Source organism: Podarcis melisellensis (genome assembly GCF_964234715.1).
Source record: "Podarcis melisellensis genome assembly, chromosome: 7".
Lineage (NCBI taxonomy): Eukaryota > Metazoa > Chordata > Lepidosauria > Squamata > Lacertidae > Podarcis > Podarcis melisellensis.
This window is the reverse complement of record NC_138539.1, coordinates 20,568,044-20,592,245: the sequence shown is the minus strand read 5'-3', so window position 1 is coordinate 20,592,245 and position 24,202 is coordinate 20,568,044. Positions and strand designations below refer to the sequence as shown.

General features: G+C 41.7%; 1 protein-coding gene across 2 annotated transcripts in view; it reads right to left on the bottom strand.

Moving 5' to 3' along the window:
* The window catches only part of LOC309373997 (nardilysin-like), a 42,333-nt gene that overhangs the window by 10,087 nt on the left and 8,044 nt on the right, over positions 1–24,202 (bottom strand). For both annotated transcript variants that reach the window (XR_014170322.1, XM_081918705.1), the window contains exons 7-26: positions 22,174–22,296; positions 19,717–19,774; positions 18,930–19,003; positions 17,845–17,914; positions 16,882–16,959; positions 13,814–13,934; positions 12,493–12,551; positions 11,760–11,814; positions 11,472–11,576; positions 11,125–11,248; positions 10,254–10,340; positions 9,403–9,522; positions 8,136–8,187; positions 7,050–7,200; positions 6,009–6,136; positions 5,248–5,410; positions 5,023–5,054; positions 3,253–3,391; positions 1,927–1,974; positions 590–642 (exon numbers count right to left, since the gene is read on the bottom strand). Coding sequence is in view for 1 of the 2 variants with exons in the window: in XM_081918705.1 (XP_081774831.1) it covers positions 590–642; positions 1,927–1,974; positions 3,253–3,391; positions 5,023–5,054; positions 5,248–5,410; positions 6,009–6,136; positions 7,050–7,200; positions 8,136–8,187; positions 9,403–9,522; positions 10,254–10,340; positions 11,125–11,248; positions 11,472–11,576; positions 11,760–11,814; positions 12,493–12,551; positions 13,814–13,934; positions 16,882–16,959; positions 17,845–17,914; positions 18,930–19,003; positions 19,717–19,774; positions 22,174–22,296 (1,840 nt within the window). In the remaining variant the exon portion in view is untranslated. The remainder of the gene's footprint in view (positions 1–589; positions 643–1,926; positions 1,975–3,252; positions 3,392–5,022; positions 5,055–5,247; positions 5,411–6,008; positions 6,137–7,049; positions 7,201–8,135; positions 8,188–9,402; positions 9,523–10,253; positions 10,341–11,124; positions 11,249–11,471; positions 11,577–11,759; positions 11,815–12,492; positions 12,552–13,813; positions 13,935–16,881; positions 16,960–17,844; positions 17,915–18,929; positions 19,004–19,716; positions 19,775–22,173; positions 22,297–24,202) is intronic.

Sequence of the window (24,202 nt, the reverse complement as noted above, 5' to 3'; positions counted from 1 at the left end):
CTCTGATAATGACTAGGACATTACTCACAGAGCTTTTGGATGCAATATCATCCAAGTCTTCTTGTACTGTTGCCTAATGTGCATTTTGGAAAGGGCCACTGGTGATTTTCTTATTTAGGGCTTCTTTTTTGCAAGCTCATTTACACTTCATTAGTGACTTTACAAGCACACATGGTGTATATCTGTAAAACCTTTATTGCTGGAATAATAGAATGGCAGGGTCATCTCCAACTCCCTGGGGCTGGACTACAACTCCCATTATCCCTGGGGCTGATGGAAGCTAGGGTCCAACAATATGTGTTGGATACCACATTAATCATCCCTGGGTTAGGGGATACCAGCTGTATTATAGAGCCTGAACATCTCTGAGTTTTGAATTTTTGACTGTCTCCCTTCCCTATGACATGTCTGGACTGGTGAATGAGGGGGCCTCCAAGAATACAGAATTTGGTGACCCCTGACTTAAACACATTCCATATTTCTATCTATTATTAAATAGCAGGAAGAACTCAGAGAAATCAAGTACTCTGAAATTCTTGTATATGAAGCGATATTTACTGCAAAGCCTTTCTTCAGATGGCAAACTCACCCCAGGGTATTCTTTGTTCGCAAGAAGTCAAAGCATGGCTCCTCCATATGCATCTGAAACAGAGCATGATATTTGCAGGGATATTTTCTTTGACCCCAGAAACAAATATTCAAAATACAAGAAACAATAAACCTCAACACGTGTGACTCTTCCCACCCCCTTTTAAAAAGTTACCAGGTATTGAAAACTTACCTTGGCTGACACTCATCATTTGAGAGTATAATAGGGTGCATTTAAAAAGAAATGATTCCATCATCAAGGAGTTCACACAATATTTTATGCCACGCCTCCTTTTTGGCAGCCATATGATGCTGCAGCCCAGTGAAGTACAATAAAGGAAAAGGGAAGGGAGGGAAGACTTCAACTGGGGAGCTGTTGTACCCTGGATCCCATCAGGGCTTGGATTATTGTGGCAAACATTTACATGGTATTATGTAGGATGGTGTCCAAACCACAAAAGATGGTGAACAAACCACTTCACTGAGAACAAACTCTTAATACATATTAAACATGAGAAAAGTGAAAAGTAAAGGTAAAGGTAAAGGGACCCCGTCCATTAGGTCCAGTCATGAACGACTCTGGGGTTGCGGCGCTCATCTCGCTTTATTGGCCGAGGGAGCCGGCGTACAGCTTCCGGATCATGTGGCCAGCATGACTAAGCTGCTTCTGGCGAACCAGAGCAGTGCATGGAAACACCGTTTACCTTCCCACCAGAGTGGTACCTATTTATCTACTTGCACTTTGACGTGCTTTCTAACTGCTAGGTTGGCAGGAGCAGGGACCGAGCAAACGGGAGCTCACCTTGTTGTGGGATTCGAACCGCCAACCTTCTGATTGGCAGGCAAGTCCTAGGCTCTGTGGTTTAACCCACAGTGCCATACCAGTATTATTATTATTATTATTATTATTATTATTATTATTATTTTGCAACTGACTCCAGATCTAGTCTTTAAGTTTGCGAACTTAGTGTAAAACCTGGACTGGAGATGATCCAGACTCTGGAGAACTGGAGCACATAAGATGCAACTAGGTTCCCTTACATTACATCCCTCTTTTCTTGCCACTAAACAAAAACTCCCATTGCCATGTTGCTAATTCAACAGACCTACTGAACAAAGTGCACTTTACATTAGCTTGTTCCTGAACCTTGGACATTGTGTTTACATAATCAGCAACTGGACAGCATTCTGGGGAAGAAGAAAATGGGCATTCCAACGTGCAGTGGGCAAGGTCCGTCAATGACCAATATGAATGATACACCTTCTTGTTTTGCATTTATTTCACACTTTTCAAAGGATACACTGAAAACCTGAGGATACACATTAAGAAAAGCTTACCACAAGCAGTTCTGTGAGGGAGTAGTCTTTTAAATTCTTTGCACCAGTCTTAAGCAAGAGAGAGAGAAAGAGAAAATGAAACAGAGTCATTAACTGGTCTGTGATTTCTCTATGAACCTGAGAGCTCCATTCAAGTCTCTTAATAGTGAAGAATATGAGTAGTTTTCTAACTTCCTGTCTTTAGGGAGCCTTACCATACACCCCCCCCCCCGTTTTTGCTAAAGAAGTCCTGTCCTGTCACACAAAGTTGCCAGTCAACCTAGCTGAACTTGACTTTTGTCCCACACAAACTGTGTGGTTTGGAATGCATTCTGGGGGACAGCTGGTCATGGCTGACAATCTAGTTTTCATAGAAGCTTCTTTGTCATGACATTCTCCTCAATGAAAAATTCCAGTCTAGTATCTGGGCCTCTTTTCCTAGAAACCCACGTTTCCTAGAAACAGAGCTTGACAATTACTTTCTTGGAACATTCTCCATGGATTTTCTATGGCATGAATGCCTGTTAGGACACAATTTGGTGTGGGGTGAGAATTTGAAGGAGCAGAGGTGCCTGACAGTGCCAGCCCCACTTCTTGAAATTATGCGAGGGGCAACTAGTCATCCCAAGCTTATATTGATCTGAAAGGAATAGGGTTGAAATTCATTGGCTAAACCATCTCCTTTAATTTTCTTGCCTTTAGGCAAGAGAATGTGGGTTAAATAGCAATTGTTTAGGTCAGAGGGTGGGGGTTAATCCTTCAGGGCTAATCAGTGGGTGGGGGTCAGGGCTGCATTCTGGTAGTGGGTGAGGCCAGAGTAAAAATGGATGGGTTACCCCATTCCTTTTCTGCTACCCTTTTTTCTTTTTCTGCCACCCCCTCTCTCATCTTTTCTTACCCCATTCTCCTTGTATTCCCACATCCCTGAAATTATCCCCAAAGTCTAGCTAGGCACTGCTATGTTTTAGAATAGCAAATAGTAGGGCTGGACTTCAGAACTCCACAGCTCAGGCAGGGCCCCAAATGAGATATGCAAATGATGGGGGCAGCATTTAAATGCAATGGAACCATAATGCAAATGGGGAGAAAATGGAATCAATTATGAAAGTGAATATCAATCCTATTTGCTGGACTGGTTTCCATTCTGGACATAGGACAAATAAGCAAACACCAGCAATTTCTGATCCCAGTCAGGATTCCCCACCATCCCTAATGAATACAAAACCCAACATAAAGGCAGCAATCCTTTAACAATTTCCGAGGGAGTAAGTCCCATGGAACTCAATGGAGCTTACTTCTCAGTAGTAGCACTCAGGATGCACTGTAATAGGTCCAAGTCTACAATACCTGATAGTAGACCGTCACATCAGAGTTTGGATCGCCTGCGTGAAGGGATTTCACTTTACACAGAATGTGAGTGTTTGGAAGTTCTATCACCCGGAACTGAATAGGGCATGGGTGTATGAGAGGAACAAACTGTAATTTTCTGAAAAGAGAGAGGGGCAAAATGAAAGAGGAGCCACCGTTTCTCATCTTCATCATATGAACATATTTGTGAAGGAAGTAATCATCACAAATATGTTTATATTCACACTTGTACTTTCTACCTATACGATGCACACCAGTACTTAGCCTTAGGTGTACCCTGAAGTGGTAGACTGCTCCCATGAATAGCCAGTGTTTGCCTCCTGACCTTTATCTCCTCCTGACCTGGACACAGTTACTTGAACTTCAGCAAACTTGCACCAAATATAAATTACCAATACTCCGGGAAGCCAGAGCAGAAATAACTGTCTACCATTAAATTATAATTTTTTATTTGAGTTTAATCTAAATATTGTACTTAAGAGCATAAACAAGATGATAATTTGCTTGGAAAAATTCGTTTTTAATGATGAAAGTGGAAGCGGGAGACGTGAGGGAGTCCGCAATAGAACGAAAGGATGTTATGAAACCTATTCTGTTTGTTAAATATGTATCTGTAAAAAATCTTAATAAAATTTTTTATAAAAAAAAAAAAAAAATATAAATTACCAATACTCCGGTAACAGCTAGGCTTGACTACTACAAAGAGTTACATAGATGTTTGGAGACCAGCACTGTTGAGACACAACCCTGAAGGGATGGCAATAAGAGTGTCCCTGTTCAAGGTTTGTTTGTTTGTTTGTTTGTGGAGTGCAACTTATGTGTGTAGAAATGTCTGAGGCTACTTCTTAGTAAGAGGAATGTATGATGCATGTGTATTGGCAGATGTGTGAGAGTGCAATAGGATGACCAATATTAAATGAGTAGCAAGTATTGTGTGATTTGAGGACGAATGACTCAAGCATGACTGTGAAACTTCCCCCACTTTTTAAAAAAATTAATCACAACTTCCTGTGCGATCCAAACCTCATAGAATCATAGAGTTGGAAGAGACCACAAGGGCCATCGAGTCCAACCCCCTGCCAAGCAGGAAACACCATCAGAGTACTCCTGACATATGGTTGTCAAGCCTCTGCTTAAAGACCTCCAAAGAAGGAGACTCCACCACACTCCTTGGCAGCAAATTCCACTGTCGAACAGCTCTTACTGTCAGGAAGTTCTTCCTAATGTTTAGGTAACCACCTGACAAACTGTGGTTAATATCACTGTGGTTTTTTGAAAAAAGCCCAATTTCATTTTGTACTTTAAGAAGTTGGTTTGTTTGAACAAATTATATTTAAGAGTAATCATTGCTTACATTTGAGATGTAATAATTAGATGTAGTTAATCTAAAACAGGAGAGGGACCCTCCATTTTTCTTCTCATGGCTGCACTGAAGAAGGAGAAGCCTGAGAGCCTGAAGTTCACTGCAGCTCATCTTTGTAATGCTAAAACGTGGTTTATTGTTACATCCAAACCATGACAATGTATTTCATTCTTTTAAAAATTTAGGAGGAAAATCAAGGATGGATGTTAATACACATTTTATAGCATTCAGCAATGCTCATCGAAATGCAGTTTTCATTTAATAATAAACTGGCTGTTCAAAACTGGCTGTTCAAAACAAAGAAACCTGACCAAATGCATCACTCTTCCCTCTCTCAGAACCCTATGTATATTTCTTAATAGTAAGAATCAAACCAGGATACTCACCCAGCAATATAATTCATAAAGTCCTTTGCTTCCTAGGACATAAGGGTAAAAGATCAAACATTACTGAAATGAATGGGGCTATTTTCCAAATACGTACACAATATAAATGGAACAAGGCATTTTTGCATTCATGGAAATCATATTTAGTATTCAACAACTATGTCTATTTTGTTTGCTTCCATTGCAGGCAGAACCCAAATTTCAGCTGTCCAACTCTATACTCACATTGCTCATAAAGTTTCCTTGGACAAGTCCCTCTATCCACAGTTTTGATTTGAAAGCTGTCACAAATGCTTGTAGATCTTCTACGGTAATGCCACTACTAATAGTTTGATATTTTTCTACTAAAGACCACCTGCCATGCTCCAGAATCGAGAGTCGAAGATCTCTGTAAGATGCATCAGTAAATGTACGTTAATTTATTTTTTCACCATCTTGGGCTTTTAGTACCCCTAAAATGGCAACACTCAGAATAATTGGAAATGCAGCCTCAGCTAATTAAAATATATCAAAATAACAAATTCAAGAGGGATTGGTGACATAATTTTGCTGTGTTGCCTCCCCACACTACCAAGACAGCAATGAGGAACCTGTGGTCCTTCATATGTAGTTGGTCTCCCAAGACCCATCAACCCCAATTGCCATGGCTAAAGGACATGTTTTCATCACTTCCTTCTTTGTTAGATGGCCATAGGAACCTGTGTCTGGCAGTATTGCATCTCTGGGGTAGCAGGGTAGGCAGAGCCTTCCTTTTTCTCACAACTCCTCATGAGATCCTGCATGAGGCTGAGGGGTCTTTTAAAAATGGTGATATGAGCAGTCATTTAATGCTTGGCAATCATTTTGATTCTTGCAAGTGGAAAATCAACACAAGGCTCATATCAATCTGATCTTAGACTTATTCTTGGCTATATGTGAAAGTTTCTTTAGCAAAGCCGATTTTCTACCACTGAGCCTTTCCATGTAGTCTCCCTGCAGACACTCACTTTGCCAGCGAATCTGTTTTGAGGAGATTGTTAAAATATGTCTTTTTTAGCTGTTCAATTATCATCTGGAAAGCTGAAGGCGAGACACTGAGGTTAGACAAGTGATCAATGATCAGTTGAAAGAGCAACTGCAAAGAAAAAAAGGAAAATTTGACCAAATGAAGAGATACGTGGTACATGAACATTTATTCAGAAGTAAGACATGCTAGTTCTGTGGAGATTGTCTTCAGGTAAGTGGGCACACAGTTGTAACCTAACAGACCCCTCATGTTGTGTCATTGGCTATGCGCATCTCACCATTCTATAGTCAGACAAAACCCTCAACAGAAGGACCAGTCATGTCAGACCGAAACTCCCCAGATCATCTAGGAACCCATCAGATCTCATCCATCTCTGAGGGCAGAACCTCTTAATGGATCTCCCAGCCTTGAACAGTGGAGTGAATGAATCTTTATTGCTAAAAGCTGTACGCTGTCCTGAAGAGTGGAGTAGCTACATTCAGCTCAAATGTCATGAGGGAATGGATGGCCAATGGCAATGGACGTACAGTGATGCCCCCTCCAATCAGTGGAGTATTACCAATCAGTTCTGTGGCAAAGACCAGGTCGAGGATGCATCCATGCATGTGTGTGGGACCACTGATATACTGAGAAAGGCCCCATGGCTGTCATGGAGGCCCTGAAGTCCTGAGCTGGCCCATTTGAGGCAGCCTTGACATGAATACTGAAGTCCCCTAACACCACAGTGAAAGGGTTCTCCAACACCACATCTAAGAGGACCCCCACCAGCTTAGTTAGGGAGACTGTAGCACAGCTGGATAGATGCTACACTAACAACATCCCTGTTCTGGCTCTCTGGACCAACATCACAAATAATCCTTCAATCTCAGACATAGAATAGATATGATACCATAAGGACTACAGGAAGGACTCCTTATTCTTTCACCTTATTTAAGCTGCCCAATTTGATGATGACATTACCATGTACATGTTCACTGGGGCCGACACAGATTAAATTGACTAAAATATATGGACTACTCACAGGTAGTTTATGGTTAAAGCCTTTCACTCGAATGACCAGACCATGTTCTTTGGCTATGATTTTGTATTCCATCTGAGCAACGTCTGCTTGATATGCTGGTTCAGCAAGGTTGTGGGAAAGTGTGCTTACAAAGGTATCAAAAAGCACCATACTGGATGGAGAAGAATAAGTGGAAATGTTTAAAACTGTGGACTCAAAGGAGCTGAAGTAATTCAGATGCTACACATGAAAGTGGGTGTTAGTACAGTCTTATCACACTTAGAAAGGATAAAGTTTCAAACAATGAAAAATCCTCTTTACATGTTCTTGAACCAACTGTAATATCAAGCTAGCAATCATATAAAGGCAGATGTAATTAATTTTTGTGGTTTTTCATAAAAGGCATAATTTGACGGTTGCTCTTTTTTAATTATTAAAAGATATGTAAAGACTATACAATATAATCATGCATTAACTGTCCTGAGACTTCCGGATATAGGGCAGTATATAAATTCAAATAATAATAGTAATAGTAATATAAACACACACACACACATATAAAACTCAAAATATCTCACTCTATCAATCATAGTACGTTAGAATATAGCACTATTATAAAAAGCACGTAGTATTGTATTGTATTATTATATTTCATCTAGATATATTTTCCAGTATTCAGAGTTTCTTACTGTACATTACTCATCACAATAGGGAGAAAGTGTCAAATGAGGCTTGTTCTATTTTCCTTTATTTTTGGTCTTTGACTTTTTCAGGCTAAGGACATTGCTGTGAAATGAGAGTTAATTGTAAGAGGTGGAAATGAGAGCCTAATGGGAGTTCCCTAGATGATGCCTTCTCATAGTAGGAACTACAAGCTGTTATGAAGCAAAAGGGTCAAATCCAGCCATGTTCAGAAGCCACAGATACTTTCCACTACATCCTGTGTCTAGAAAAGCAGACACATAAACGTTGAACACCATAATATCGACTTGTCACTTTATACAATCCAGGCAACAGCAAATTAGGAAAAATGGAAAGTAATCTGAATAGAAATGTCCTCCTATCTCCCAGTTAAATTAATGTAATATATTATATATCACTACTTACTTTAATGCAGACTGTTGTATCACTGGAGTCACCAGATAAAAACAGATAAATGCTGGGCAGGAGGGAGAAGGGAAACAGAGAAAAACAGAAGAATCAAAATTTCGTGAACAAGGAGATTTAGTCAGGAGGAGGGGGGAGGAAATACACAGTCCTCAGAATTTTTGCCTCTGCCCCTCTGGGCTGTTGTACTTTAAAAAAAATGCAATTCCTGCACATTTTGGTGCTCCAGTGAGCAGGCTGATGACACCCTCTTTGTTTTTCAGTGGCCGTCTTTGGGCACAATTTCTATCAGCACCAAGTTTTGGTAATAAGTGGTGATTAGCACTATTCTAAATGTACATCCACTGGACAGTCTCCAACTGCTCAGTGTGCAGGACAACACATTTGGGTAATGGGTAGGGAGAAAGGAGACACAGGAGGCGGCCATGCACCTAAACTCCTTTGCCCTGGCAATGTAGACCTTCAGGTCCAGCCAGACATCAAGGGAGTGCAGAGCTTTCTCTAGAGAGTAACAACAAAAGATTTGGACAAAAGGTAGGAAATACCAATTCCGGTTGCATGTGAAAACAGGACGCTACCTTAGGAATGAAGGAGGGACCAGTTCTGAGGGCTACTCTATCCCTATGAAAGGTGCAGAGTTGTTTGGCTACTGAAAGGGTCCAAAGTTCAGAGACTCTGTGAGTGGAAGCGATACCTACAAATAGGAGATTCTCCTCGCAATTTCTTTATCCCTTCCCTCTCCCCACTACGCAAAGCTGCAATCGGAGCTTACCTAGCTTTGAGGAGGTGGTGTGAGGGCTCTTGAGTCCTCCTGTTTCCTTCCCAAAGCTGGGCAAGCAGACCTCAATCTTGCCGGTGGGGGGCAGTTCCTGGATTTATGCATTTTTGTGTTTACAAGTGGACCCCCAGAACTGAACCCTCATGTACCATGTTAGCTGTATGCTGGACCTGGGTCAACTAGCAAGTGTATCCTCAAGTCAACCTCACATCAACTGTGCAGAAGGACAGACACCAAATTCAGCTTCACTTTTTGTTAGCTTCTTGTGAAGCACTCCTTTTAAACCCCTTTCTTGTCAATTTTCCCAAAGGGTACATTGGTAAGAATCTTTGAATGATAAGAACTCTCCAGAGTGCTGATTGCATTTAACAGTAAACAAATTTGAAGTTTTCTAGCGATATTTAGCTAGTCCTTTCCTAACTTGTAAATGTGTGCGCACCACATGCCTTGGTTGTACCCATTTTATAAATGCAATATATTGAGTTTTACCTTTCGGGACACTAAATTTATTGTCTTTCTTGTACCACAGACAACCTTGTTTGGTATCCAATATTTTGTGTGGATATTCTGTTTTGTGCTCGGTTGATTTCTTCACAGTGAAATCTGTAGCTAGCATGGGAGATACAATAACAGATTGCTAAATGTGAACACCATTCATCCATAACACTTGGATGTAAAGGTAGTTTCTTATGTTACTGCTGCATATGTGCTTGTTACACCTGCCTTTGAAGATGTTCAGAGACATAAAGCACTGATCCACACTTGTAACAATAAGTATCTGGCTTTTGTGCTTTTGTTCAGGATCATTGGAAGTTAAACAAAGACATGAGGGAGGCAGTGAGAACCACCGTGTCAGTTCCACCTCCTGTCACTGTTCTCATTATTCTCCAACCTGTGGAGGACAATCTTCAAGCAAGGAGACTTCTGAATGACTCTGATGGAGCATCCTTGCAGCGCCAACATCACCACCACCCTGCAGCAATGCTGGAGGGCAGCTCTGCATTGCCACAACTGCTCCTCCAAGCATGCACTCAATGACCCTTAGCCAAAGGTCTGAATTTGAAATGTATTGTATTTGAACAGACCTTTGGTGATATGAGTTCTTTCAGCTGTGACTGGTCCATGGAAGTCCATACAAGTCCATTATTGAGGCTACAACTAATGACTGGATGAACATGGCTGAAAACACAGGAGTAGGTGACAGTGTACTGACACGTCAACCAAAATGTACTCAGGGTAAGGTCTGGAAAGAGTCCTCTGTGTACAACAGTATTCAATTGCAAGACTGTCTTCAGGCAGGATATGCAGTTGGAACGGGATCCTCTTCTTGTACTGCTTACCTATAAATTGATTTTCCTCCGGTAGGTGTAAATCTGGATGCAGCATGAAATCAGTGTCCCACAATGTGCTCCAGTATGCATCGATTTCTGTGGATATGACATAAAATGGCATTATTCTGCTATCACAAAATGTAAGTTGGAGGGACATCCAAGCCAAGTGTTAACCAGGTTCAACAGTCAGGACGCTGCACTGAATCAACACTGGGCCTAAATTCAGACTGGCGTAATTCTGCAAGCAGACACAAGCTTTAGGCACCTAAAAGAACATGAGAAGAAACCTATCGAAGCAGATAAAAGGCTTGCCTTGTCCAACATTCTGTTGTTACAGTGGCCTACCAGATTATTATGGGAAGCTCACAAGCAGGACATGAGTGGAATAGTACTCATGACACCCCAGGAACTGGTATTCTGAGGCATCTGATCTCTGGTGCTGAAGGTAATAATAAAGGTAAAGGTAAGGGGACCCCTGACCATTAGGTCCAGTCGTGACCGACTCTGGGGTTGCGGCGCTCATCTCGCTTCATTGGCCGAGGGAGCTTCTGGGTCATGTGGCCAGCATGACTAAGCCGCTTCTGGCGAACCAGAGCAGCGCTACCACCTAATACAACTACTTATACTGAGTCAGAGCATTGCTCATCTAGTTCAGCATTGTCCATGCTGACCGAAAGCTGCTCTCCAGGGTTTCAGACAGGAGATGTTCACAGCTCAACCTGGAACAGCAGGGAGTGAACCAAAAAGCTTCTGCATACAAAAAGCAGATGCTCTTTTGCTGAGCTACATCATGTTCTTCTTGTGAAAATCCTTAGCTGTCAACTTGCTCGAAAAGCTTCAGAGGCATGTTTTAAATCACAGAAACTTTACATTGTTTTACCTGTTGCGCTGTATTGTGTCCCAAACCATTTCTCCTTCAAGGGACATTTTCCCTCATGATAAGGAGAAAAGAAAACGAAGTTTGCCTTTTGAGGGATGAGATGGTTAAGGGCATCAGCAATGACCTATAAACATAATAGAACGTATCAGTTTGTTTTCAACTAGTCATTCCTAACTTCTGGGCAGGGAAGTACACAATTCAAACGTTTGATAACAAGTATTTCTCCACTGGAAAAAGATCTGGAAATGTTCTAGTTACCAACACATTTTTTTTATCTCCTAAGAGGGAATTTCAAAGTGACTTCTACATAACAGCTTTCCTCCTAAAGACAGATGGAGATTACTTACTTCAGCATTATATTCAATCAGTAGCTGGTCTCCTATCAGAAAGTCCTCCTTTCGAAATATGTGCATATATTCAGAAATATTTTCTACATATTCAAGTGGATCAACCTGGGAAATGAGCAAAATATGATTTGGAAATCATCACAATGTTAGGATTTCTCTTAGAGAGCAGTCCCTGAAACAGGAGAGGTTTGGGATGTGTGAACACCAGTATGCAAAACTAGTCACATATTGAAAATATCAGTATTAATATAGATACAAGAAAATACTGGAAAATTGAATAGATAATACCTGCTCCTGAAAGCAAAATTCATTGCCTTCAATCTTCTGAATGTCTTTCCATATTCTGTGAGGGAACAAGTTGAGTCCATATTAATCCTTAACTCTCAAGAAAATAATCAAACTGAATTTCTAAGTAAGATATCACGCAGAAGGTATTTATTCAGCATTAAGTATTCGTACTGTTGAAATGGGACTACCAGACCACATTGGTTAAGACCTGCTGCACATATGTGTTTGCAAAGATTGGATGCATATTGGGGAATAGAATTGTGTTCCCCCTGATCTATACATGTTCAAGTCTACTATCTGAACAGATTCTACATGCATGCAATTTCCGTACATACAAACGTTTAAGCTTTTTTCAGTTGTATATACAAAGGACCTATTCATACTGATTGTAGCGGCAGTGAAGCCCTGATAAAATCTAAGGAAAACTGCATTCACCTATATATTGGTCTAGGAGGTTATGCAAATATTTATTTTCAAATGTATAATATTTTGCATATGAAGCAACAGGCCCAGAGTGGATTGACCCAGAGTGATTTTGTGTGGTTGTATTGTTATTAATAATGGTTTTCTGAGTTGTCTTCAGCGTATTATATATTGGATAATAAGTATTTGTTGCTCATCAGAAACAGAGTAACTATTGTCCCCTTATTTCATAAGCCTAGTAAGTTTTGCTGATTAGTATAATGTGTCTAGTAGCTTTCTTTGGTTCTAGCACTTCTTTTTAAAAAATCACCTTTCTACAGGTCCATGCTTTCTCAACATCTTCAAGTACTGGAATATAATATGAATAACCTGAAGACAGAAAAAGAAAACGGTTCATCATCTGGTTACCCTTAGCTACAAGAAAATGTTTCACAGAATTTAGCAGAAGCTCCACGTTTTCCAGTACATTTAAATGTAAGGCAGCACTGTAACGAAAGACCTGATCTATGATACTTTACTATCCTACTTTGGGCATTCCTTGCATGAAGGGGGCATCAAATGATGACTGGGCAGCAGGAATGTGCCCCTGGCTCTGTCTCTGAACATCAATGGCATAACAAGGTCATCTGCAGGGAAGAAGGGCTGGGCCACACTTCCGCATGACTTGTGCCTAGAAAGCATGAGTCCAAGCAGTTTCCCACTTAAAGGTAAAGGTAAAGGGACCCCTGGCCATTAGGCCCAGTCGTGACCAACTCTGGGGTTGCGGCGCTCATCTCGCTTTATTGGCCGAGGGAGCCGGCGTACTGTTTCCGGGTCTGGTTCCAGGTGAACCAGAGCAGCGCACGGAAACGCCGTTTACCTTCCCGCCGGAGTGCTACCTATTTATCTACTTGCACTTTGATGTGCTTTCGACCTGCTAGGTTGGCAGGAGCAGGGACCGAACAACGGGAGCCCACCCCGTCGCGGGGATTCGAACCGCCGACCTTCTGATCAGCAGGTTCTAGGTACTGTGGTTTAACCTATAGTGCCACCCGCATCCCTAGTTTCCCACTTACCTCATGCTTTTTAGGCACAGGTCCAAGTGATTTTGCCTTTGCCTTGCTGCTTTCCCCAGGAAAACTGATTTAGCGATAAATCAGAACAAACAGCAACCTGCAGAAAAGCTGCTTGCTGCTTGCTCTGATTCAGCGGCGCCAAACAACAGGTTTTCCTGGGAGAAAGCAGTGGGGCAAACGGTAGTGTGGATTAGCCTGGTGCAAACAGCTGTTCACATGAGAACATAGGAAGCAAACTTATATCAAGTCAGATCATTGGCCTAATCCAACTCAGTATTGTCTACACTTTCCCGGGCAGCAGTGGCTCAAAATCTTTTATATGCTCAAAATACATTTAATATCTACAAATTAACTTTTCATAATTATTGTTTTTACTATACTCTATAACCCCCCTTATAATCATATTCAAGTTAGTCATATTAACTTTGGTTCCATTCATTTCTATGGAACTACTCTGGGTAAAAGTTAGCTGGCTACAGCCCTCTGTCCTTTGTACTGATATTTATGCCTGTCTGTTTCAGGGTTAGATCATGCTTTGTAAATAATAAAAGTAAATAAATAACAAGGGAAACTTACCTCATAAAAATGTTCAAAACCTTCATCAGTCAAAGTCACAGAGATGCTGAAGATGGAGTAAGTAGAGTTTTGTTCGAATCCTGTCTCACCATTTCCTCCAAATAATGCAAGAGCCCAAAATCTATTGCAAAATTTAAACCATGATTATGCAGATGAACCACATTGCATTTTAAAGCATCTTACCTTTGAGTGCATTACTGTTACAATGAACTGTGAAGAGAGGTGGAATTAAGGATGGTTTGCTTTTAGAAATGTGTGCCACTTCAATAATAACATAAATGGGTAAGTGATCTTCCATGACCTTGAATATCCTCAAAAAGGTACTTCTGTGATGGTTCAGAATTTATCTGGTTAAATTCCCCTGGTGTGTGTCACCTGCTAACGTCAGCTTACAGAAGCTGGGCGGAGACAGAAGCTTTTAGAAGCTAAGAAGGAGGAGTTTTTTCCCTGTACTTTCACTTCCCTCTGTGTATCTGTGAGGGAGACATGGCTGAAAGAAGCCCTGGACTTTGTTTGCTGTAATGTTTTAATAAAGAGCTGTAAATAGACGGAGCTGTCTATGTGTGCTTACAAGAAGCAAGACTGCTTTACACGCTGTGTTCAACTCTGCTAAAAAAAAAGCCGTGACTGAAAGGAGAGACAGCAGGAGTTATTGCGCAGCCAGAGAGGAAGCCTGCCGGACCGCTGTAGGTGATTGATGCGGATCGTAAAGCTGTCTGACGTCGCGGCTCTATCGATAAGGCAAGATCGATAGATATCTCCACACTTCTAGGTGCAAAATGCAATTTCATTTGCAATTCTCTCTCTCTCTCTCTCTCTCTCTCTCTCTCTCTCTCTCTCTCTCTCTCTCTCTCTCTCTCTCTCACACACACACACACACACACACACACACACACAGCAGCCCATCCTACTAGAAAACTTTGTCATTTGATGAACATGATTTGCAGTGCATTGATCTGGAATGACTTTCTGGTTTTTAACAAAGACATAATCATTTGTAGAATCAGGAAATCAACCCAAGCAGTAAGGTGGGTAACTTGAGATGATTACTATTTTATTTAAAAGCATTTCTGAACTGTTTGATAAGTAAAAAAACAACAACCCCTAAGCTATGTACATTATTGCTAGTAATCACATTCTACCTATCTCAAGGTGGTGTACAATAAAAAATAGCAACAACAAAAACAAAAACAAACAGGCAAAAGCACAAAAGGATTTATGTTTTAAAAAGCAACAGCAAAATAGACATCCATGGCAGAGATTCATTAATCAACCAAGAGAGACTTGTTGGAACCAAACTATCTTCAGTTGCTTCCGGAAAATGCAGAAAATCTGTGCCTGTGGTATTTGACATGAATGCTATTCCACAGAAGAGGGGCAGCTACACTGCAAGCCATGGGGCAACCACACTGAAATCTCTGCCCTGTTCAGCAGAAGCTCTCTTGCAGACTGCAGTGACCTACTGGGTATATAAGGGCTAAAACAGTGTCTCAAGTAACCTGGTTCTGGGCCTTTTATGTTAGTACCAAAACCTCGAACTTGCCCCTGCAGAAAACTGGCAGCCAGTCAAATCCCACAAGCAAGATATCATAGAATTGTAGAGTTGGAAGGGACCCGAGGTCCAGACAATCCAACCCCCCTGCAATGCAGGAAATATATGCTGGTGGTAGTTTGCCCCCACAAGCAACTGTGTTCTGTACCAGCTTCAGACTCCAGATCTACCTCAAGGGTAGCCCCACTCAGAGAACATTGCAATACTCCAACCATGAGATTACCAAATCCTTGGACAACTGTGGTCAAGCTACCCTGATCAAGGAAGAGCTGTAGCTGTCTTGCTGACCAAAGCTGGAAAAAAGACCCTCTTTGTCATCAAACTGAGCTGTGGTTTCAGTGACAGAGCTGGATGCAACATCCATTATGAATCCAATATCAAAACCAATATCTATTAAAATTCAATACCCATTAAAACAAAAATACAACCTAAAAACTGATGGAAGTTTAAAAGCAAATAAGAAGGAAAGTTGGAAAGATCCCTCTATGCAGGGATTAACTGACTTCTGGGACATGGACTTGGGTCTGGAGGAGATTGAAGTTCTGGGGGCCTTTGGATTTGGAGGAATTTTGAAACATGTCTTGAAATACTTTATGGACCTTAGTTTCAACTATGGAAATTTGGCTGAAGGAATAAAAGTATTGTTAGGTTGGAGTCTTCCCAAGATCTGCTCTTTAGCATTAAAGAATATGAAGAAGACCTGCAGAAGGGACCTGGAAAAGAGTTAAGAGCCTCGGACATAAGATCTCCAGGTTGATGGACTATATGGAATTGAAGGAAAGGACTGGCAGAATCTGAAACCAGGGAGAGGAGATGGTGGAAGAAGATTGGAAAATTTAAAGTTTATATATAGAAATACTGTAAAATTAATGAGTGATAGAAAAATGGTGGAATGAAATTTTATGGCCTTAGCAGAAATGTTGTAAGGAGTTAAGCGTATATAAGTATTTTAGTTTTAATGGAAAATAAGGTTAAAAAATATGTTAAGATATTTATAATATGATAGAAAATAGAGAAAGATGGAAAGGATTTGCTGAAACAATTAATAGAAGTGGAATACAAAAAGGGAGGTGTGAGGAGGTCGAGGAAACAAGGGAATGAAAGATAGAGTATGGAAAAGGTGTGATGTATGTTTTTAAATTGTTTTTGTTTTGTTTTATATAGGGTTAGGGTGGGGATAGGGTTTTGTTTAGTTTAGTTTAATGTGTTTAGTTTAATGTGTTTAGGTTGTGTTTTGTATTGTCTATATATTGTACTGTATATTTTTTGTTTTTTGTTTTTTCTTCTCTTCTCTTGTCTTCTTTTCTTTTCTTTTCCTTTTTTGTAATTTCTAAAAGTAATAAATATCATTTTTTTAAAAAAGAAAGTTTAAAAGCAAACAAAGCAGAGAAGAGGTCATCTTACTGCCTCTCAATATTCAAAAGGAATAATTTGACATGTTTAGCTGTTTCATCACACAACATAAGATTACCCCATTTCAGTGCAAACTTGACAAAGCAAAATCTTCAAGACATACTTTTTCCTCAGAAGCGAGAGCACACTGCCATTGCCTTCATGTCCCACCAGCCAGGAGAGGTAATGAAGAGGCTTAGTCCTACAAAGATTGGGGAAAACATTAAATAAGTTAAATAAGTTTGACATTTGCCTCTAAACTCCTAACTCCAACGTTTGTCTCCTCTTCTTTAATCATCTGTCTTTAACTTAACCAATCCATTCTTCAACTTTTAATAATATTGTACTGAACCTCGGTGTTGCACTGCGACACTACTACCCAATAGTTATTTGATCCTTTCCCCTTTTTCTTTTGCACAGCAGATCATGGAACTAGGGACTTGGTGGGTTTGAACTCCATGGTTTTGCCAAAATGGACTTGTCAGCTATGCACTGAGGAACACTTTGGGCAATTCTGGCAAACTGGATTGCATGGTTATATGCTGAATAGCTTCATAGACAATAAAAGGAAGGCCCATAGCTCAATGGTAGAGCATCTGCTTTGCATGCAGAAAGTCTTAGGTTCAATCCTTGGCATCTCCAGTTAGGGTGGGGAGAGATTCCTGTCTGAAATCCTGAAGAGCTACTGCCTGCCAGTGAGATGATACAGAACCAAGTGGCCCGGTGGAGTACAGGGACAGGTTTAAGGTGCTGGTTTTGACCTTTAAAGCTCTATGCGGCTTAGGACCAATGTACCTACAAGACTGCCTCTCCTGGTTGCTCCACGGAGGACCTTAAGGTCCACAAATGACAACATTTTGGAGGTCCCAAGTCACAAGGTGGTTAGGTTGGTCTCAACCAGGGCCAGCGTCTTTTCAGTACTGGCCCCGACTTGGTGGAATGCTCTGTCACAAGAGACTGGGCCCTGCGGGACTTGACATCTTTCTGCAGGGCCTGCAAGACAGAGCTGTTCTGCCTGGCCTTTGGTTTGGACTCAGTCTGACTACTGCGCTGTATAAATGGAAGCAGGTTTAAAATGATCTCTTACCGATAATTCTTTTCTTGTGGGGGAAGACTCCAAGAGATGCTCAGAGAATGTATTTCTTTCACTGGAACAACTGAGGCAGGAGAAATGAGTCAATTTCAAACATTCACATGGGTGGTTATTCTTGCAGCAGACATGGAGAAAACGGGCAAGGGAAACGAAAGAGGTGGTGAGAGGAATAAACATGCACACATATTACTTCCAAAGGTTATAAGGCCATGTAAAAAAACACCAAAAGTTGGCATCCGTTTGTCTCAGGAGGCAATGGAAGAGTGCACCTTCAGGGGCATAGTCAAACAACTGGAGAAGAAGAAGAAGAGTTTGGATTTGATACCCCACTTTATCACTACCCGAAGGAGTCTCAAAGGGGCTCACATTCTCCTTTCCCTTCTTCCCCCACAACAAACACTCTGTGAGGTGAGTGAGGCTGAGAGACTTAAAAGAAGTGTGACTAGCCCAAGGTCACCCAGCAGCTGCATGTGGAGGAGCAGGGAATCGAACCTTGTTCACCAGATTACGAGTCTATCGCTCTTAACCACTAGACCACACAGGCACTGGAGAGTTACAGAGCCTGCTGTGGCTGAAGAAACCAAAACAGGAGAGACATATTAGAGACAGCTGAAGCTAAGATAGTAGCTTGCTTTAAGGTCACACTGTGACCTTGTGGCTGAGGTGGACTTTGAGTGGAGAACTTCTTCTTCCAATATGTCTTGTCAGTAGAGATATTTACCCCACATTGCATCTATATTTGAACTATTTAAAACCATATGTAATTGTTTTAAATGTTTGTATTGTTTTTTTTAAAAAAATATAGAGACCTGTTTTAAATTATTTTTACACTTTAATTGTTTTTTTAGCTGTAGTTGTAACGCATCCTGGGACAGTAAAGGTTTTTTTAAAAAAGCAATGTAGCTCTGATGCAATTTTCCATTGACAATGGATTGCTGCTCTACATCGCCTTCTGGTGTCACATTTTTACAACACATTTTAAATGTTTTAACTGAACAGTGTAGATGGGTCCTCAGTTTGGTAAGTAATATCCCTTCAGATTTCCCAACGATATTTTTTTTTGGGTTGAGACTAATTACCTTTGTAAAGCTTGTGAAATGCAGGTGTGTCAAACGGCTGTGGCAGATGACCAAAAGTTGGTTTGGGTAATCCACTTAAAAACAATAAAGAAACAATAAATAAATAAATTGCAATTCCCACTGATTCCTGCTCTCAGTTCTCTCCTCCAAATATTTATATATTTAGGTGGCAACCCAATAGACACTTACAAGGGACTAAATCCTATTGAATTCAATGTTATTTGCTTCTGAGTAGATATGCACAGGTTTGCATTGAACTAAGACTGCATAGTTAATTACACATTATTTTCATGGGATGCTATGAATACATCTGAGCCTTTGCTTTAGTGGGTTCTCAGAATGGAATTTATTTCCTTGACACTGGTTACAAGTTTGGTGGATGACCCAGCATTTCCAATCTAATGTTTGTCCTTGCCCTATTGTATCTCTAATTAAAAGGAAGTCAAGGATCAGTACCTTTTACTAGTACTTCCATCTATTTCTCAAATATCTAGTTCTCTTCCCCTTAATATAATTCTTTGATTCTCTTCCCTGGCTTGGCAGAATTCAACAAAAACAGATCTGGTAAAGTAAAGGTCTATGATAAAGAGGATAAAACTGGTAAAAAAACAACAACGCTACACATAAACTCCACCTTACAATTATATCTTAGGAATGCATAGTAATATTTGACCGTATTCTTTCTCTTTTATATTTCTAATTGATATGCCATTGATATGTCACAAAGTATCAGATTTTGCAAGCCATCAACAGTTTTAGGATAAAGAACAACAACAAAATTTCTTACTTATTTGGGATCTGTGAGAAAATTTCCGTCACCCATTTCTCCAAAGTGTCCAGAGTTTCTAATATTGAAATATTGAAATATTGAAATATTGAGATAGAGAGAGAGAGAGAGAGAAGAAGAAGAAGAAGAAGAAGAAGAAGAAGAAGAAGAAGAAGAAGAAGAAGAAGGGGGAGGAGAAAGAAAGCAATATGTTCTCAGAAGGACAAAGTTAAGGTGATAACATTGAAGCAGCATTCTTAAATATTATGAACACACGGGGCTGTAGAAAGAAGTCATTGCACTGATGGAACAAATTCCACTCATCAATGGTACTTCTCATTCCTCTTCCTCCTGTACATCACCCACACCATCTCAAATCTGCTATGGGGTTTTCCCCAAGCCTAAAGAGCACATTTCAGGTGAGGGGTGATAGGGAAGGCAAGGGATGGGGATTTCCATTGTACAAATGGAAGTCCTTCCACATGTGCAATTAATTTGTTTGCTACAACCCACAATGCATAGATGTTTGCATCAACTAAATGGCAAAGTTGCAGGAGCTCCCAACTTTTTCCACACTTCGTTTTGATGTTTCACCCTATGATTTGCCTTTTGTATCAGACCAGCAACCTTCTCAGTTATTCTTATTCAGGCATTACTCACCAAATGAAAAACATTGATATAGCAGGGAACCCTTTCTGTGCGTGGAATCTCCCTGTGTGATTAAGAACCCTGAAAGATACCCACTGAAAACATCCACACTAAACTTGCAGTTCAGGAGACACTAAACAAGAGAACACTTCAAGCAATTGAAGATTTGTCTGTTCCAGCAGACTTTCCCTGACTCTTACAATATTTTGAAAGTGTGATGCTATGCTTTTTACCTTTCTAGAACTTTACTGCATTACATAGTACTGTTGCGTTTTAGTTTTATTGTTTTATTTTGTGCAAATGCTTATAAAATGAAATACAGTGGTACATCGGGTTACAGACACTTCAGGTTACAGACTCCGCTAACCCAGAAGTAGTACCTCGGATTAAGAACTTTGCTTCAGGATGAGAACAGAAATTGTGCAGTGGCAAGGGGAGGCCCCATTAGCTAAAGTGGTACCTCAGGTTAAGAACAGTTTCAGGTTAAGAACGGACCTCAAGAATGAATTAAATTCTTAACCCGAGGTACCACTGTATTTACATTCTATATGCATATCTATCTATGTACCATATCTATAAGTCTTTGTAAGCTGCTTAAATATCGTTTTGGTGTTAAGTGAATTACATCATAAACCCAGGAAGGCCTGGGGTGAACCATGTCTCAATCATATAAAATGGCTGCCACACTGAAAGAAGTAGAAAACTAGACAGGACAACAAAATAGTGTCGATGGGCGCCCCTCCATCAATGGGGAAAAGTACATATTTCACTCACTGCCATGTTCATACACAGAGAAAAGCGCTTTGTATCTCTATCTTCCCTTTCAGAACAGAAGAGAGGGTAAGTTTCCAATCCAGGCATCTCAAGAAATGTGGGCTTATTTAAGAGCAAGTATTTGATGTAGGAGGGGCTGAGTCAGTCTGAATATGAACTGAGCAGGAAGAGCAAACAGTCTCCCATTCACTGAGATATTTTTCATGGGTGCCAAAGGAGGTACAGTGGTAAAGGTAAAGGTAAAGGTACCCCTGATCAACAGGTCCAGTCCTGACTGACTCTGGGGTTGCACGCTCATCTCGCTCAAGACGCTGGGAGCCGACGCTTGTCCGAAGACAGCTTCCGGGTCATGTGGCCAGTGTGACTAAGCCGCAGCTGGCGAGCCAGCACCAGCGCAGCACACGGAAACACCATTTACCTTCCCGCTGGAGTGCGGTCCCTATTTATCTACTTGCACTTTGGGGTGCTTTTGAACTGCTAGGTGGGCAGGAGCTGGGACTGAACGACGGGAACTCACCCCGTCGCACGGGGATTCGAACCACCGACCTTTCGATCAGCAAGTCCTAGGTACTGTGGTTTAACCCACAGCGCCACCCACGGCACCTCAGGTTAAGAATTTAATTCGTTCTGGAGGTCCGTCCTTAACCTGAAACTGTTCTTAACCTGAGGTACCACTTTAGCTAATGGGGCCTCCCACTGCCACTGCGCCGCTGCCACGCAATTTCTGTTCTCATCTTGAACCAAAGTTCTTAACCCGAGGTACTATTTCTGGGTTAGTGGAGTCCGTAACCTGAAGCGTCTGTAACCTGAAGCGTCTGTAACCCAAGATACCACTGTACTGGCATAGGTGACCCCTGTAGTCATAAAGTTACTTATCTTGGGTGCTGCATTGTGAGCAAAACAGTTCATGGTATGCGATCTCATACGAACCATGACAAAATTCTTCCAAACATACGTGCACCCCCTCCCAACCAACAACTTAACATAGCATTGTATAACAGACATGCATACTCACATATATATAACTTATAGTTCAGCACAGGGAGATTTTTATACCTCTAGATTGGACAACTAGATTCATATAGTGGGCTGAGTAGTGACGCGTCCTGAAATCCCTAAGCCTCTGATAGGTGTTAATTCTGTTCTTTTTCGGCGAATGTTTAAGTGTCTCCGCATTACCTGCAAATTTTTAACGGGAAGAGATTTGCTTTCTGACTTTGAAATCAGTGAGGGTTTTAAGTTTGCATGTTCGTGAATCAGATATCCTAGTCCTAAAAAGCTTCTCCAGGACCAATCATGCATCTATTTTTTATTTTTTATTTTAGCATGATTAGCCCAGTGTTTCCCAACCGGTGTTCCGCGGCACACTAGTGTGCCGCCGGACGTTGCCTAGTGTGCCGTGGGAGGGAGTCGGGCGAGTCGGGCTAATCCTCCGACGAGCTCCACCTCCAGACCCATTGCTCAAATCCTTTAACCCAGGAGGGCGGGGAGGGGGGGGAGAAAGAGAAAAAAGAAAGGGTGGGAAAAAAGAAGGGGAAGAGAAAATATTTTTTTAAAAAAAGGAAAGAGAGGGAAAAAAGCGAGGGATGGAGGAAGGGGAATAAACAGAAGGGGAGGACAATGAAGAGGGGCGGGGCTTGGCAGGCAGCAGATAACTGGGGAGGGGGGCGCGGCTGGCGGCGGCTCAAGGCAGGAAGGGAGGAGCTGCCTCGCGGAGAGTCTTGGGCTGCAGAGATTTCCCGTTCAGGAGCGCGGGAGGCCACGCCGTGGATGGGAATCTCCTCCTCCTCTTCCTCCTCCTCCTCCAGGAGAGAGGGTGGTCCGCCCCACCGAGTCGGGCGTGCTCAAGCGTGGGAGCCTATAGTTAGAGCTCAGCTCCTTTTCTTGCCTTCCCCGCCCCCCCACGGAGCACATTTTCCTCGCCCCCCAACCCCCGCATGTAGAATAGAAGCCCTCCAGCCTCCACGGTGCACAAACTCTCCCCTCTGCAACGAAGCGCTTTGTTGCATATCTTTGGTGAGGTTTTTAGGCAGTCTTGGTGCACCTTAAATCAGCGCTAATTGCGCCTGGACGCAGTATTTACTTCCGAGTAGGCCCCCTCCCCCCCCGGTAGCACCTGACGTTGCTATTCGTATCATCAGGTTTGTTTGTTGACAATTTAATTGTTTTAAAAGCATCATGCTAAAGAGCTCTCTCCCACCCCCAGACCCTTGGGCAAAACAGAAACACACACATACACAAACACAGAGATTGAGCCCTGCAGGTTTTATGAAATGAATGGATTCTGAATGCCTGTTTCAGTGGCTTGTCCGCCTTAGGCTGCTGGGCCAGACACCTGTTACACGGTGCAGTCCGTAAGCTGTGAGCGCTGCTACCTGCCGCCGAGACCACGTAACGACAGTCTTGAAAGACCTACATTGGCTCCCAGTACCTTTCCGAGCACAATTCAAAGTGTTGGCGCTGACCTTTAAAGCCCTAAGCGGTTTCGGTCCAGTATACCTGAAGTAGCGTCTCCGCCACCATCGTTCAGCCCAGGCACTGAGATCCAGTGCCAAGGGCCTTCTGGCAATTCCCTCACTGTGAAAAGTGAGGTTACAGGGAACCAGGCAGAGGGCCTTCTCAGTAGTGGCGCCCGCCCTGTGGAATGCCCTCCCATCAGACATCAAAGAGATAACCATTACCTTCTATGCTGTTACTATTTTTTTATTATTTTTTACATAAGTAAAAAGTGACCTTTCCCCATCTGGCATGGTGGTGTGCCTCGAGATTTTTTTCATGAAACAAGTGTGCCTTTGCCCAAAAAAGGTTGGGAAACACTGTTATAGACCGTAACAATGTGCCCCCACTACTCAATCACTCTGTTGTCTTATGTATACTGAGTTAATATGCACTATGAAGTCAGGGCTGGGAGTAATGGCTGCCTGACCTGCTATTCTGCAGGGTTGACAGGCCAACTTCATGTAATCAGCTGGTCAAAAATAATCTGCTGAATTTGTTTGCCAGGGCTTGCGTTTCAGGGCCATGCTGGGTTAAATCCCAAACTAAGCAGAAATGAAGCAATTCAGGAAAAAAACAACAATCAACC